Source organism: Protopterus annectens, chromosome 12.part0 (genome assembly GCF_019279795.1).
Source record: "Protopterus annectens isolate FY-2018-M chromosome 12.part0, PAN1.0, whole genome shotgun sequence".
Taxonomy (NCBI): domain Eukaryota; kingdom Metazoa; phylum Chordata; order Ceratodontiformes; family Protopteridae; genus Protopterus; species Protopterus annectens.
This window is the reverse complement of record NC_056746.1, coordinates 1,264,412,983-1,264,429,208: the sequence shown is the minus strand read 5'-3', so window position 1 is coordinate 1,264,429,208 and position 16,226 is coordinate 1,264,412,983. Positions and strand designations below refer to the sequence as shown.

The window sequence follows — 16,226 nt, the reverse complement described above, 5'->3', positions numbered from 1 at the left end:
CTGCTGAGGGGAAAAATAGCAGCAACTTGGTTTTTGCGGGATTAAGTAGTAGTTTCAGTTCAGTGAACCAGTTTTCGATTTTCGTGAAACAGTTCTGGGTCTTTATTTGGAGTTGTGAGAGGGAGATGTCAGAGCATATCAGGGTAGAGTCATCTGCATATTGAATGCAGGTGGCTTCGGGTATAACTATGTGAAGATTGTTGATGAAGACTGAGAAGAGGAGGGGACCTAGTATGGAGCCCTGGGGGACGCCAATGGTGTTGGGGAGTAGGCCAGATAGCCTGTTTTGCCATTGTACAGCCTGTTGTCTACCAGTGAGGTAGGCTTTGAACCAATTTAGGGCTGGGTTATCTAGATGTAAGCCTTCCAGGGTTTGGAGCAGTAGCTGGTGGTTGACCATGTCGAAAGCTTTCGATAGGTCCAGAAAGAGAGCAGAGGATATGAGTTTATTATTACGGTTATTATTGATTGAGTCAGTAAAGGAGAGGAGAGCAGTGGTGGTACTGTGATAGGGGCGAAACCCATGTTGGGAATTAGACAGGAGACTATTAAGGGTAAGGTAGTTCATAAGTTGTCTGTGAACACACCTCTCCATGATTTTGGCTAGAGGAGACAGGATTGCAATCGGTCTATAGTTGGATGTTTCCATGGAGGTACCTCCTTTGTGGAGAGGGATGATGTATGAGATTTTCCAAATAGATGGGATTGTGGCTTCTTTTATAGATCTATTGATCAAGATAGATAAGGGATAGGAGATAGCTTCTGACGCTATCTGAAGGTATTCCGCTGGGAGGTGATCTGCCGCTAAGGTGGTTGGTCTAAGTTTTTTTAAGAGGGAGCAGATGTACTGGGTAGGTACAGGTTCTAATTTAAAGGAAGGTGGAGTTGAGTCACAAGCGTAATTGGGTGATGAGGAAGTGTTAGTAATCTGGGTGGCTAGGGACTGTATGGTATCCGTAAAAAAGGAGTTAAAGGCGTTGGCAATTTCGACAGGATTTTTCCCTATGAGTTTCTCAGGGGTGGGGGTAGTAGATTTCCCAGGATGGAGGAGGTTATTAAATCCAGCCCAGAACTTTTTTGGGTTATTCTGGTGTTTGACCTGGAGGTGGGAGTAATACTGTTTTTTGTCTTGAACAATGGCTGTTTTAGTCGAGTTTCTGAGTTGTTGGAATTTAATGCGGTCCAGGGGAGTTTTGGTGGCTCTCCATTGGTTCCAGGCCTGGTCACGGAGTTTGATTTTAGTTTTAGTCTCCCTGGTTAGCCAAGGTGCTATACGTTCTTTAGTTCTAATTTTCCGAATGGGGGCGTGACTATACACAGACATTTTTGTAAGTCAGATTATTATATCCCAAGTTTCTAGAACTGTAAATATCTAAAGGAATGAAAATCACAGAAGGATATTTACTGTTACGCAGAAAACTCCCTCCCAGTCTATTGCTGGTATAGCTTCCAAACTCATACACAGCACACACTGCAACAAAAGTCTTGTTTTCTTGGTTTCTGCCGATGCCCTTTTCTATCAGGGTCACAACACTTAAATACAGCTAGGTTAAGGCCAAGGAGATGGAAAGGAGAACAACTTCACCAGCTCATCAAGGAGCACAATGCAGTAACAGTTTGATCTGCTTCCAATTTACTTCTGAGTTTCTTGTAAAAAACACCAAAGCAGACTCAGGACTTCCAGAACAAACAAGTTTGCTAATCACCTGACAGTGATAAGGATACAAAGGCTACAGTTTTTACAGGTCTGCATGACAGTAGCAGCATTACAAATGTAACTAATATCCACTGAAAAATTAGGCTTACAGATATGGTAACAGAATTACTGGGCATTGGGGGTCTCCCCATACATTATCACTTATTTATTAGGTTGATGGAAATGAGTTTTTGAGAAAAATATCATGTAAACTCACTTCAGAATAAGAATATGAAGGTATTTTACTCAGCTAGATCTGTATCTCCTAGAGTAAACAAGTTTTCCAAGTCTTAACTAATCGCTTCTGATGGAAAATTAGTGGAATGACAATTCAAAGTCAGCTAAGAGGCTTTTAAATATAGCTTTCCATACTGTGCGACAGAAAGAATGGTAACCATTTTAAATGTCAGGACCGACTACAATGAGTCACAAAACAAGAAGACTGAAGGGCCGAAAGATAGGGCTTATATATACTACAAGAAGACTAAAGGGCCGAAAGATAGGGCTTATATATACTACAAGAAGACTAAAGGGCCGAAAGATAGGGCTTATACATACTACAAGAAGACTGAAGGGCCGAAAGATAGGGCTTATATATAATACAAGAAGACTGAAGTGCCGAAAGATAGGGCTTATATATACTACAAGAAGACTGAAGGGCCGAAAGATAGGGCTTATATATACTACAAGAAGACTGAAGGGCCGAAAGATAGGGCTTATATATACTACAAGAAGACTGAAGGGCCGAAAGATAGGGCTTATATATACTAAGTGTGACATTCCATTTTTCAGAATAATCCCTTTTCTCAGCAGTATAGCGATCTTGGAGTTGAGATATATATATATATATATATATATGTTTGCAGGGATGGCTTGGCTCCCTGCAAAAAGAAATGTTAACAATAATTTTCAAGATTCACTCATCTCTGAGTTTCCGGTCTTTTTTTTTAGCACTTGGCATTTCGAGTGCCGACATTCCAATAGGAAACACAATTTTAAGTTTATATTTTATTTTAAAATACGGAGGAAGTCTTCAAAGAAAAGCGGTCAGGCATTAGAAAAAACACATCTATACATCAAAGATCCCACACATTTAGCAGTGGCTAAGTATATCCTCAGCAGTCAATTATGAATGTAGAGAAATGAACAGATGTAGCCGATGAATGTTGCTTACTTTTCTGTAAGCTACGCCAGCTGAGAGGCAGAGTGACGCATCTTAATGTCAACAGCCTTGGTAATGAGAAGCAAACCTGAGGTGGCTGGTACGGAATGACAAGTATTGGAGGTTCTGTGTGTGAAACACGAGTGCAATCATCCTAATCAGAAGAACACAAGTGTGTTTCACTTTGGAGACATCAGTTCAGGAATTTCGGTGTCGACAAAGCTCACCTCATGTTGAACATCTGGATTCTACAAACAACATGATGACAGAACCTGAGTCATGGGTTTGAAACTTCAGATTTAATTTGCACCACTACCAGCTTCCAACTGTAATGCTGCTACGTAACTGGTGACTCCCAGCACACAGGTGGTCTGCCAAGCTGAACTGAAGCTGGAGACTTCAGCAAACCCCCTGCCATAACCGCCAGGACTTGTGACTCATTTGGCCCTGGAAATGTGGGACAATGCTTTCCTTGCAGATGATGTACCATTTAAAGACTGCAAGGGTCTTACAGCTACTACAAAGTGCAAGTATGACAAACTATATGTGAACATAAAATGCTTCTAAAAGATTACGGCAAATCAAAGAGTTATCCTTCATCAGTCACATCCCATGTCCACTAAAATTTAAACAGTTGTTGAAAGCAGATGCATAAACATGCCTCCAGATTTTTTTTTCTTTTTACTGATTTCAGCAGCAGCCCCTACTTTATTGAACTGCATCGGAGGCTGCTTAGAATTCTGTAAATGCTGCCTTCAAGTAAATTTAACTTATTACTGAATGGTGCAGCTTTATCTTAAAAAACACCTTTTTTGAATTATCACTTGCCACATAGGCAAACTTGCATTTATATAAAAGTAATCAAACCATATTAATAAGTTCAAATGCACAAACATTATACACCACATACATTGTTCTATATAATACAATCAAACTAACATTACATAAATTGTTCAATTCCTGCCTTCTCTTAAACCTCATTCCTCTTCCAAAACATTTTTCTGTATGTACTGTTCCCACAATTTCCATTTTCCTATATAATTAACTCTCACACATTTCTAAAGATACCACTTCCTGTTCTTTCTTCTCCGTTACAATATTCACTACTTCAAATATGGTTGGCTTAGACTTTGATTTCCATTTTCTTGTAACTGCTTTTTTGGCAGCCACCAGAATTTATCTTAACAAGGCCTTACTATGTCTGGGCAATTTGGATCCTGTATCCCAACTCAAAAAATAATTTCCTTAGATACGTTCATTTGCTCGCCCAGTACTCCTGACAGAGTACTCTGTAAGGAACTTTTAAAGTTTTCCAACTAATTGCACTCCAAAAACATATGCTCCCAGATACCTTTTTCTTCTCCACTGCCTGAGGAAAAATTCTTTGGAGTCTGCTTGGGGTATAAAAGTACCTATGCAAACACTTCCTGTAAAAATCATAAATTTTCTAGACTTTGTTGCATATTTGGGAGTCACATGTATGTCCTTCCATTGTGTCTTTGTGACTGTTTATTTAATCTCTCTTCCCAATCTTTTCTGACCTAATCTGATTGAGTCCTATAGTTATCATGCAATATATTATATGCCCTACTAATGCCTTCTTGACCTCTTCCCATTCTATTACCTTCCCTCTTTATTCATTCCCAATACATTGGTTCCTTTGCCAGTTTCTTCCAGTAAATTCCAGCCCCCTCTTGCCTATTCGCTGTACCCCTAACTGCAGTTATCCCTATCGGCAAAGTCTCCTTTCTCCATTCCCATGTGGGCTTAGTTCTTAATACACTTTCTGCTACTTTAAGAATATAATATTATATGTGACTATTGTTATTCTCCTTAAGTATCTGCATCCAAAATGCCACTCTTCCTTTATTTTTTGAATTTCCTGCCGGCTTCATTCATCATCCCTTTCCCCTTGGAATTGTAGCTCTTTCTTTGTATTACGTATAAGAGCCTTAACTGCGTTGCTCTAAAATATCCTTTCAAATTAGGTAATCCTAAACCTCTTTGTTCGATTGGAAGGATCAGCTTATCCCACTTGAATCTTGCCCTTTCCTCCTCCATGATAAAATCCTTCAACATTTTATTAATTACTATCCATAGCTTCTTCTCTGGTTGATAAAAATAGGCTAGATCTGTATATAAAACTAAAGGGACTAAAACATTTTCACTGCTTGTATCTTATCCATATCCATAGGCAACAGCTTCTAGTTCCTCAGTTTTTGTATTAGTTTTTGTTTAGCCTCTTCCTACATATCCTTAGCTGCCATAACAAAATCGTTTTTGACCCATACTCCTAAGTACTTCATTTTATCATATCCCCATAAATATGAATATTGTTGAACCAAATCATGTGTGGGTACACAGTTTACAGCTACAGCCTTTGTTTTATCTTCATTAATTTTATATCCCGAAAAACCCAGAACCGTGTCAGAATGTTCCACAACCCCAAGATGACCTTTTCTGGTTTTATAGTGCAGTTTTATCCTTCAGCTACATTCCAGCACGACAGGTAACACAGCATACCTCCTCTTGACAGGTAACACAGCATACCACCTCTTCCAGCATGACAGGTAACAGCACACCTCCTATTCCAGGATAATAGGTAACAGCATACCTCCTCTTCTGATACTGTAGCATAAAAAATAGTTAAATCCACTGGACCAATGAACATTTACTTAAAGTCCAGCAGTGCAAACAGGCCAATCATCCTTTCTAAGGTGGCAATCTGCAGCAACCTCCAATTCTGTCTCTATCCTCTTACATTAAACAGTAGGAAGCTTGCCCTTCAACTTGACACCAAGTCACGTGTGATAAGTAGATGCACAAAGGTGATGAAATAAAAGGTATTTCCCAAGAGATTTATGGGATCCACCCAACAAGACACTTCTTTAAATATACAGATGTACAACCAGATGAAGTGCTCCAAGTACCAGTCCAATGGGCTCCTTGAAATTACTACAACGTGTCTACACCTGCAGATGAGTCAAGGGTATCACTGAAATACTGCAAGATATACAAAGCAACAATCAGAATAGTGAAGTAGTACTGGGTACAGAAAATCCCAAAGATATGAGACAAGAAAGTGACTGCCCAAAGCTGGGTCATAAGGACAGTACAGTTGTGTAAAGAGTATACAAGTTGCATGCTCTTATGGTAGGTCATCCTTATCTCATTTTTCACAAAGACAGTTTTTTTTTTGAGAACTAATTCATCTTTTATGGCTAAAGTGGTATCAGAGTTTACTTTAAGCCAAACTGTCCATTTCTGAATCCAAACATGCGGGAGAAAGGATACTTCATATCTTGGATGTCGACAGACAACTTGGGTACTATCTTGACAGAACAAAATCTTTCAGAATTTTTGATCAGTTGTTAATTTCTTGTGATGGCATAAAGAAGGGACAACCTGTGTCAAACTACACTAGTTCCAAAGAGTTGTCTTGAACTATTATATTTTGTTATTCCCACCGTAACAAAACTATTCCAGGCAGGGTCAAGCCACACTCTGAGTCTTTGCCAAAGTCAGAAACACTAGCCTTGAAAAGGTGCTAGTTATTTTGCAGTCACCAACCAGAAAACCCTTTTCATTTGCATTTCCATATGATCTTCTAGTAGCAGGCTTTCTTACCTACATTAGTACCTATTGTACATCCTCAGTAAACAGGTGCCTATCAGGTATTAAGACTGTATCATCCAGGCAGTCAGTTGTAGTTGTTTAGGGTTAGGATGTATCAGTGTTATCCTTTGTTGACCGTGTTAGTTCCATTACACTGGTGGCCCCTTTTTTTAGGGGAGACCTGAAGTAGTATTTATACCCCTTGTACTTGTGTGAGTAGATCCAGTCTTTGAAGTAAGGACTCCCTACTGAAATGTCAGCACTTGAAATGCAGATCACGGACAATCCAAAAAGAGACCAAAAAAACTGAAGAATAGTTAACCTTTTTTTGCAGGGAAGGGCAAGTCGCTCACCCCCCCCCCCCCAAATTTGTATACATCAACTCCGAGATCACCATACCTCAGAGGAAAGGGAATATTCTGACAAATCGCATCTCAGACTTAGTATACGCAAGTCTGTTCTTTTGGACAGTCAGTCTCCACATTCCAGGACTTACTCTAGCTGGTCCCAACATTTCAAATGGTTACCTATGGTAATTGCCCCTAGCCAATTCAAAAAGAAGGTAGAACTACTATTGCCTGGGCCAGAAGGAAGTTACCACAATGATTTTTGAAGATTCCCTCTGAAACTTCACAAGTACCCTGGATATCATTGGAAGGGTTAGAAAAAGCACACAGGAACATTTCTGTCCAAGGAAAAGAAAAGGCATCTGTCTTCCAGGCCTTGTTGCATAGAGTCCTGAGCAGAATTTTGCAAGTTGATTGTTCAGAGAGGAAACAAAAAGGTCTCAGACCACAAACCAACTTCAAAGTTAAAATACAAGAAAGCCAATGACAAAGCCAACTACACCGAAAATAATAAAATTTATTATCAGTAGAAACACAATACACAGTACACCACTCTAGCGCCACGGCTAAACAGCTGTCTAGGAGTTAACCGGCACAAAAGAATACACCATTAAATAATCAAATCCATTAATACTAATAAAATAATTATCCAATAAAATTATTAAATTACAAGAGGGCTTTCCAGGTGCATTCCCTGTTCAAGCCCGTAGGTGTCAATGTATCATAATTAAAATAAAAATAGTTTCTTTGAATAACAATTTACTCTTCAACAATGAAACATCTTGTACATGGACTTGTTCCAATATACATTCCTTTAGATCAATAAAAGTTCCCCCATGCACCATATTATAATGAACAGCTGCAGGATTCTCACAATTATTTTTGATGTCCCTAACATGCTCCTGCAGTCTTACCTTAAAAGACCTTTTGGTTTCCCCTACATAATAAAGGTTGCAGAAGCAAGTCAAAGCATACACTACTCCCTTCATATTGCAAGTATACTGTGCTATGGGAGTATATCTAACACCATTGATCTTATCAAAAAACTTAACTACATACTTGCATATTGAACAACTTCCACAAGCATTAGTGCCCAAGGTCCTTATCACTTTAACAAAACCTTCTTTCCGTGAACAAAACAAGCTATGAACCACCATATCTTTTATACTTCTACCTTTTTTAAAAGATATCAAGGGAGTTCTATGTAGGTTTTTAATATAACTTTTGCCCTTAAAATGAAATGACCAATAATATTTAATATTAACTATTTCCTGAGTTAACACATTAAAAACAGTAACAAAATATACTCTCCTCACTTCCCCAGATTCAAATCTATCTAAACTATTATTGTAACATCTATCTACATTACTAACAGTCCTAAGTTTGCCCTTATCCAGCTGAAACAATTTTTCCAAAGAATTAATAAGTTCCTCACTATAACCTCATTGTTTAAAAATAATACAAATACGAACAATTTCCTCTTTCTTGACTTCCACGATACTGAACAGTTTCTTAATGATCTGTATAGGTTTCAAACTGACGAAAGGTTTTTAGGGAGTGAATATATGGTCAGACTTGATATAACGTCCCCGTTTACTGTCATTCCCAACAATGCAGGAATCGAGTACGTAAGTAATATTCTTGTTAAAAATAGTTATTCTATTCAGAAAACTGATCTAATTTTTTTTTTTTTACCAGAAATGATATTAGAGTTAAATATCTTTACTTTTGATGAGACATATCTGCAGACCTCTGGCATAGCTATGGGCACCTCATGTGCCAACAGCTACGCCAATTTGGTCATGGCTGAATGGGAAAGTAGGCATGTCTTGGGGGCTTCTGCCTTTAGTAAGTATTTATGTTTCTATTGTCAATTTGTCGATGATCTTTTTGTTCTTTGGAAAGGGGATTATTTACAGTAAATTTATTTTTTGTCTTTTCTTAATAACAGGAGTAGTTTTTTTGAAATTTACTATCAGATGTTCATCTAATAGTATCGACATTTTAGATGTATGTTTGACTAGAGATGAAAATAAGAAGATTTTTACTAGAATGAGAGCAAATACAAACACTGGTAGCTCCCAAAGAATAAACGTCCCGTCAAGGCTGCTGTAAATAAAAATGTAACAATCCAAAATATAAATTGCATCCACGGGACAACCACGGCTATTTGTAGACTCCAGCAAAATCAGTAGAGCAGCAATTCAGTGAACCAAAGTTAGGTGAACCACATTTGGGTGAACCACAGTTTAAAAAAAACGCCAAATTAGCGAATATAAAACTTTTATTTATTAAAACAAAGTAAGCACTTTCACCACTAGGGCTTCATCAGACTTGCAAAATTCACCTATGTCAGCATTTAAATACTCTAAGATGATTAAAAATCATGACATCATTTCCTGCTAAATTTAAATTTAAATATACATCAAGAAATAACCCAATTTAATTTAATAACTATATATATATTTATATCATCACAAAAGCAGTAATAGCACCTTAAAATTGAACCTATATTGTTAAATCTAAGTTATACTATTCAAATTACACCAAGTATATTTATTAAAAAATTAGAATTATTATGTATGCAAATATCCATGAGACCTATAGAACTATTATAAGCATGTTCTTAGTCATAACTAAATTAATATATCATCTTTAGTACGGGCAAAAAATATATAAATTAAAATAAACTAAGCTAAAACATAAATCATTTATTATATGCCTTCAGTCTCCTATTACCTAGAATAGGCTTCAGTGGAACTTTATCGTTTAAGCCAGGGTTTCTATCTGCTCTAAACTTAATAATCCATTTGATCTTACAACGTTCAGTATAATTATTAATATCACCTCATTGAACATTAGGATATATAACTTGTAGTACTGAAAATATAAATTGATGTGTAGAATCAGTGTCAATTACATGTTTAGCTAGTGCATAATGGCAATTTTCTAACATAATATTATAATTGTGTTCTCTGATTCTTTCTTTTAATCTTCTATTCATTTTCCCTATATAAAATGCACAGCATTTTGTGCATCTAGCTAGATATATCACATTCCGTGTTTGACAATTGGCTGTAGCAGTAAGAGAATGAACTACATGAGTAATAGGATGCACAAACAATCTTGCATCATCTATGTAAGCATACTGATTACACTTTAAACAAGGTTTTGTTCCTACCTGTTTTTCTATGCTATCAAAATTAAACATTGTTCTAGAGCAGCAAAGTATTTGTTTAAGATTTCCTTTTATTTTTAAATACAAATCTAGGTTCTTCACCTACTATATTTTTAATATTATCGTCAAGTAATAAAATTTCCCAATGCTTCTTAAAAATCTCCTTTGTTAAATATATATCAGAGGTGAAGTGGACTGAAATCTTTACTATAGATAAGCTGTCAATCTGGTTGACCACATCATTTATTGGATGTTCAGAAAAATAAGGACGGGCTGTGGTAGTTCTAAGGGATCCTATATTACTAATTGCTTCCTCAACCTCATTAACACTGTATCCCCTTACCAAAAGCCTATATTTTAAATCATCCAATTCTTGAATGTATCCTACTTCCAATGGATTTAGTCTGGAGGCCCTTATAACCTGACCATTAATCACACTTCTAAAGACATGCCTCGGATGCATACTTGTTCTGTGAAGTAAAGTATTGTGAAAGCATGCTTTCCTATGTATTCCTGTATTAACTAACCCACTGTCAAATCTTCTTATGTTAACATCAAGAAAGGAAACATCTCTTGTAGAATAATTTATAGTAAATTTCAAAAAACTACATAATGTATTTATTTCTTCATAAAACCTGAGCAGTGTACTCTCATCATTATTCCATATTAAAAACAAATCATCTACAAATCTACGATAAAAACCTACTGAGCTTTTGAAGCTATCAGTAGTAAATAATTCTTTCTCCTCCCAACTGGCCATGACAATATTTGCATAGCTATTTGCACATGGTGTTCTCATTGCTATGCCATCACGTTGGGAATAGATATTATCATAAAACATAAAAACATTATTCTCTAAAACTGTTTCTAAAAATAAACATAATAAATCTATCTGCTTGGGGTCCATATTAGAATGGTTAACTAAATAATCATTAACATTTCTCACACCGATGTCATTTGGTATGACCGTGAATAAACTTGTAACATCCAGGGTTACAAAATAAAAAGGGGTATCCTGTGCTAAGGGTTTCAAATAATCATAAAACTCGATTAAAATTGTTTACTATCTCTTAAAACTTGTTTTCTACTATCAACTATTGGTCTTAAAAAATGTTCAATGAATATTGATAAAGGTTCAGTAACCCAATTTCTGCCCGACACAATAGGTCTCATGGGTGGGTAACTTAAAGCTTTGTGAATTTTGGGAAGCCCATTAATTATAGGAATCAAGGGATATCATTTCAAATGTAATACATCTACTTAATAATATATCGTCTAACATTTCAAAAACATTTAAAACTTTCCTTTCTACCTCATGTAGATCGATAATAGAATAAAAGTTCCTATCTTGAAGTAAAGTATGCATACTTTCTTTATAATTATTCATATCCAAAATCACTAATGGGCCGCCTTTGTCCACTGGTCTCATAATTATAGAGGTATCTTTCTTCAAACCATCTAATGCTTGTCTTTGTTTAAAATTTAAATTCCTTTTCCTACAATCTCTAGTTTTAATATTATCAGAAAGATATAAACTATGTAAATCTTCTTCAACAAGTTTATTAAATATATCCAAACAAGGATTCAATGTAGGTACATAAGTGCTAGGTGCTTTAAAAACTGTATGGGACTTATTCTTAGCAGCTGAATTTTTAAAATCAACTTTCAGCTGAACATTGCGGCTAAACATTTTAGTATCTATAATAATGTCTGATATTTCACTAGTACAAGAAGGTATAAAAGATAGCCCTTTTTCCAGGACCTGGATCTCATATTCAGTCAAAACTTTGTTAGATAAATTATATACTATTGATTCTCCACCCTTTCTCACATCAGTTTCAATGTGGGACCTGTATGTTCCCCCCCAGAGCCTTTTCTCTTCCGTCTGCCTCGACTGAATGATCTTTGTCTTTTGGCTGCATGGGGTAGTGCTATGGGGAAAGGAGTATGCTCATTGTTAGAGCCGGTATGAATATTGCGTATATTACGTTCTTTAGGTCTAACAGCCAAATCAACAACTGAACCTTTATTAGTTAAACTGTTACTAACACCATCATTAGAGGGCATGCTTAAAGATAACTTGTTACCACCATGATCATTATTATGAATTATTACAGAACCAATTACTAATGGACTAACAATTTAATTCTGTACAATATGTAAATTATTAGAGTCCAAGGTCCTAACTTCTGTGTTCACTATATCTTCAGACACAATCCCAGTTGAAACATTGCTGTATATTCCTGTAACTGAAGAAGATGTCCTATTAACATGGCTATTGGTTGCTGTGTTTAAGGGATTATTGAGAGCAGTTCTAGGCCAAGTGAATACGTGGCCTGCTATAAAGTCCTTAGTATCCCTTGAAATTTTACTTTTCTTTTGTTCTAAAAGTCTTTTTTCAAATATTTGCAAGTTATCTAATACCCGTTCCATGCCCTGATTTACATAGAGCTGTGGGTACTTGGTTACAATGTCTTTTTGCTGCTCAATCACATTTTTCCTCAAAGTGTCCTCTTCCGGACGAAAAAAGTCAATTAACAGTTTCATGTAGTTAAAACTTAAATCTAGATTTAACTGTTGCCATTTGTATAATAAATCGGGGGAAGGTGTTACCTGTTGTGGGCATCTTCAAGATGCGCAGTCCGCGTGGTACAATCTTTCTCGCCAAACAAACTTCAAAATGATAGCGCTGCAATTGCATCCATTTTAACTTGGTCAGACTCAATGCCTCCGTTAACCCCACAAGTTGATCTACATTACCAAAAACAGTTTCCTCGCCTTCCGATACTTCGTAGTGTGTCAAAGGATTCACGGATCCGGAAATAGTCTTAAAAAAACCCGGTCCTGCGAGTGTGCGTCGTTCCGACTGGATTCTGGATTATACGGTAACTCAATCAATGCCATTTGGGTCTCAGCCATGTTTCTTAGGAGCCGCCAAGCTAATAAACTAAATGAGAGTAAATACAAACACTGGTAGCTCCCAAAGAATAAACGTCCCGTCAAGGCTGCTGTAAATAAAAATGTAACAATCCAAAATATAAATTGCATCCACGGGACAACCACGGCTATTCGTAGACTCCAGCAAAATCAATAGAGCAGCAATTCAGTGAACCACAGTTAGGTGAACCACATTTGGGTGAACCACAGTTTAAAAACTGCCAAATTAGCGAATATAAAACTTTTATTTATTAAAACAAAGTAAGCGCTTTCACCACTAGGGCTTCATCAGACTTGCAAAATTCACCTATGTCAGCATTTAAATACTCTAAGATGATTAAAAATCATGACATCATTTCCTGCTAAATTTAAATTTAAATATACATCAAGAAATAACCCAATTTAATTTAATAACTATATATATATTTATATCATCACAAAAGCAGTAATAGCACCTTAAAATTGAACCTATATTGTTAAATCTAAGTTATACTATTCAAATTACACCAAGTATATTTATTAAAAAATTAGAATAATTATGTATGCAAATATCCATGAGACCTACAGAACTATTATAAGTATGTTCTTAGTCATAACTAAATTAATATATCATCTTTAGTACGGGCAAAAAATATATAAATTACAATAAACTAAGCTAAAACATAAATCATTTATTATATGCCTTCAGTCTCCTATTACCTAGAATAGGCTTCAGTGGAACTTTATCATTTAAGCCAGGGTTTCTATCTGCTCTAAACTTAATAATCCATTTGATCTCACAACGTTCAGGAAAGGGGATTATTTACAGTAAATTTATTTTTTGTCTTTTCTTAATAACAGGAGTAGTTTTTTTGAAATTTACTATGAGATGTTCATCTAATAGTATCGACATTTTAGATGTATGTTTGACTAGAGATGAAAATAAGAAGATTTTTACTAGAATGTATAGGAAAGACTGCTACTGTAATTCTTATTTGCATCGTACTAGCATGCACCCCAACCATATTTTTCAGAATATAGTTAATGGGCAGGCCCTTAGGATATCTAGACTTCATGCTAGAGATCAGGACTTCGAGAGAAGTCTAGAACTTGTTAAGCTTGCATTCATAGACAGAGGATATAAAAAGATAGAAGTAGATTCAGCATGTCATTTAGCTAGAGGTTACAGGAGAGGACGTGGTAAATTTTATTTCTCTACACTTGTTTTAATATCAAGAGAAAGGGCTATGAGTAACATGGATAATATTTATTTTTGTATGACAGAGTAGTGACAGTGCAGGACTTAGAAATATTATGAGTAAGAATTTACATATTTTAAGAACAGATGTGGAGACTTTGAAACCTTAGGCTATGCTATCCTTCTAACAAGAATACAGCTGTAGCCTCTTCATGTAGTTTTAGTACTAGCAAATGTAACAGCTGTGCTTATTGTAAATTTATTGATGAAATCAGTATGTTTACACATCCTGAGAATGGAAAGGTGTTTAATTTCAAAGTCCTAGCTAACTGTAATACACAACATTTAGTCTGTTTAGCATATTGTGTCACGTTTTGCTTTTTATGTGGGCAATACTAATAGACACTTAACAGAGCGTATTAGGGATTATTATTACTATGCTCATAAAGGCTTTCAATATAGTGCCATTGCTAAGCATATTAATATGAAAGATGATAGCCGCTGGTTTAAATTTATGGCTATAAATGTGATTCAAGATAGTATGCAGAAAGATAATTTCAACTGAAACTAGGGAGTTAAGATTGATTTTTTTGCTATCATCACACCGAGGGCTGGGGTTGAATGATTATGTATCCTTGAAACCAGCCCTTAAGGCTGGAAAGCTCTTGAAGTGATTTTTTTTTTATACATTAGTAGTTTATTACGTACAGACTTTTTTAACTGTGCTCTTAAGCAACATTGTTACTTGAATTAAGAATATGCACTGATTGGTCGCTGTTGATTGAGACAAATTAATGTATCCTATACAACTGTTTGTGCTGTTGCTTGAAGGATATGGTCTGATTAAGTGATCCTTTTGATTGTGAAAGCACTTACTATTTTATTAAAACATTTTGAGTTTTTTGCAAGAATATTTTATTATTCATGCTATTTGAAATCTGCTCTGTTTCTGTGCTTGGCTTTTACATATCTGTGTGTCAGCAGATAAAGCACTGTGCTCACGTTTTTAAGAAGAATGAATGCTCCAAAAAATGTTAGGAGATGTGCACAAACAACACAAGTTTTTCCTTCTCAAAACAGACCCTCCCCAAATCAAGACATATTGTTCCCAAACCATGTCTTTTGATAGAAGTAAGACCAATTACATTAGGCCAATACTGGTCAGCCTCCTACACACATTAGTATCTCCTTTCCCAGCAGTGCAATGCCACTTCATACCTCAAGAGTCAGTTTCCATTGTCAGGGGTCTAGTCCATCTTAATCTGTCCTATTCCTGCATACCCACCTTCCGCCCCTCATCTTGTATGTGGTAAGCTTGCACAATGACTAAGCCTGACCAGACTATCTAGGAAACTCAGACACGTACTACTAGCCAAAAAGCACTCATCACCAAAGACCACCCCCAGTTCTGGATCTAGGGGTGGGACCACATTCTAGGCCCGGTTCTCAGATTCTTTAAATGGGTCATTATGAAATCAAATTCTGAATCATTCTTTGTCTCCTTCTCTTAGATCACTCTGGCAAGGGTGAAGTTACCAGAACAGCAAAGGTCCAGATAACATTGCCTTAAGGATCACATCAGCTTGCAAACCTATTCAACATAATGACGGCAAAGTCTCAGGAGGGATCTGAGTCGGTCTTTTTCTGGATACTCCTCTTACAGCAAAATGCCAGTGGTGACTCTACCAAGAATACAAAGCTCCAGACAGCATAGACCGAATGATGATAGCGGCATACAAACTGCTCCATCTCAACAGGATCATAACCTTAGTATCTCAGGAAGAGGTTAAGTAATATTATGAAAGGCAATACTCTTACCTTTAGGTCATATATACATGCTGACAGAGTCAGACAGAAAGAGACACCTACTTACTATTATAGAGCAGGTCTGTAACATCAAGTTCCAAGGAGGGTACAATTTTAGGGAACATTTTATACGCTTTCCCAAATCTTGGCATTTGAATAATTAAGCATGATGGGATCTGGAAAAAAAAAACAGAAATAATCTTATTTTTTATAAATCATATTCTTATTTATTTGTATACTAAATAAATGACTCAAATGTTATAATTTCCACTGATCTCACACAACAAGTATAAGAAGCTACGCCTTTC

The 16,226-nt window shown here is 36.2% G+C and overlaps 1 protein-coding gene across 3 annotated transcripts in view; it reads right to left on the bottom strand.

The window, feature by feature from the left end:
- Positions 1-16,226, bottom strand: part of LOC122817110 (ubiquitin carboxyl-terminal hydrolase CYLD-like) — a 363,020-nt gene that overhangs the window by 80,592 nt on the left and 266,202 nt on the right. For all 3 annotated transcript variants that reach the window (XM_044090288.1, XM_044090289.1, XR_006367148.1), the window contains exon 12: positions 15,986-16,094. In XM_044090288.1, coding sequence (XP_043946223.1) covers positions 15,986-16,094 — 109 coding nt within the window. The remainder of the gene's footprint in view (positions 1-15,985; positions 16,095-16,226) is intronic.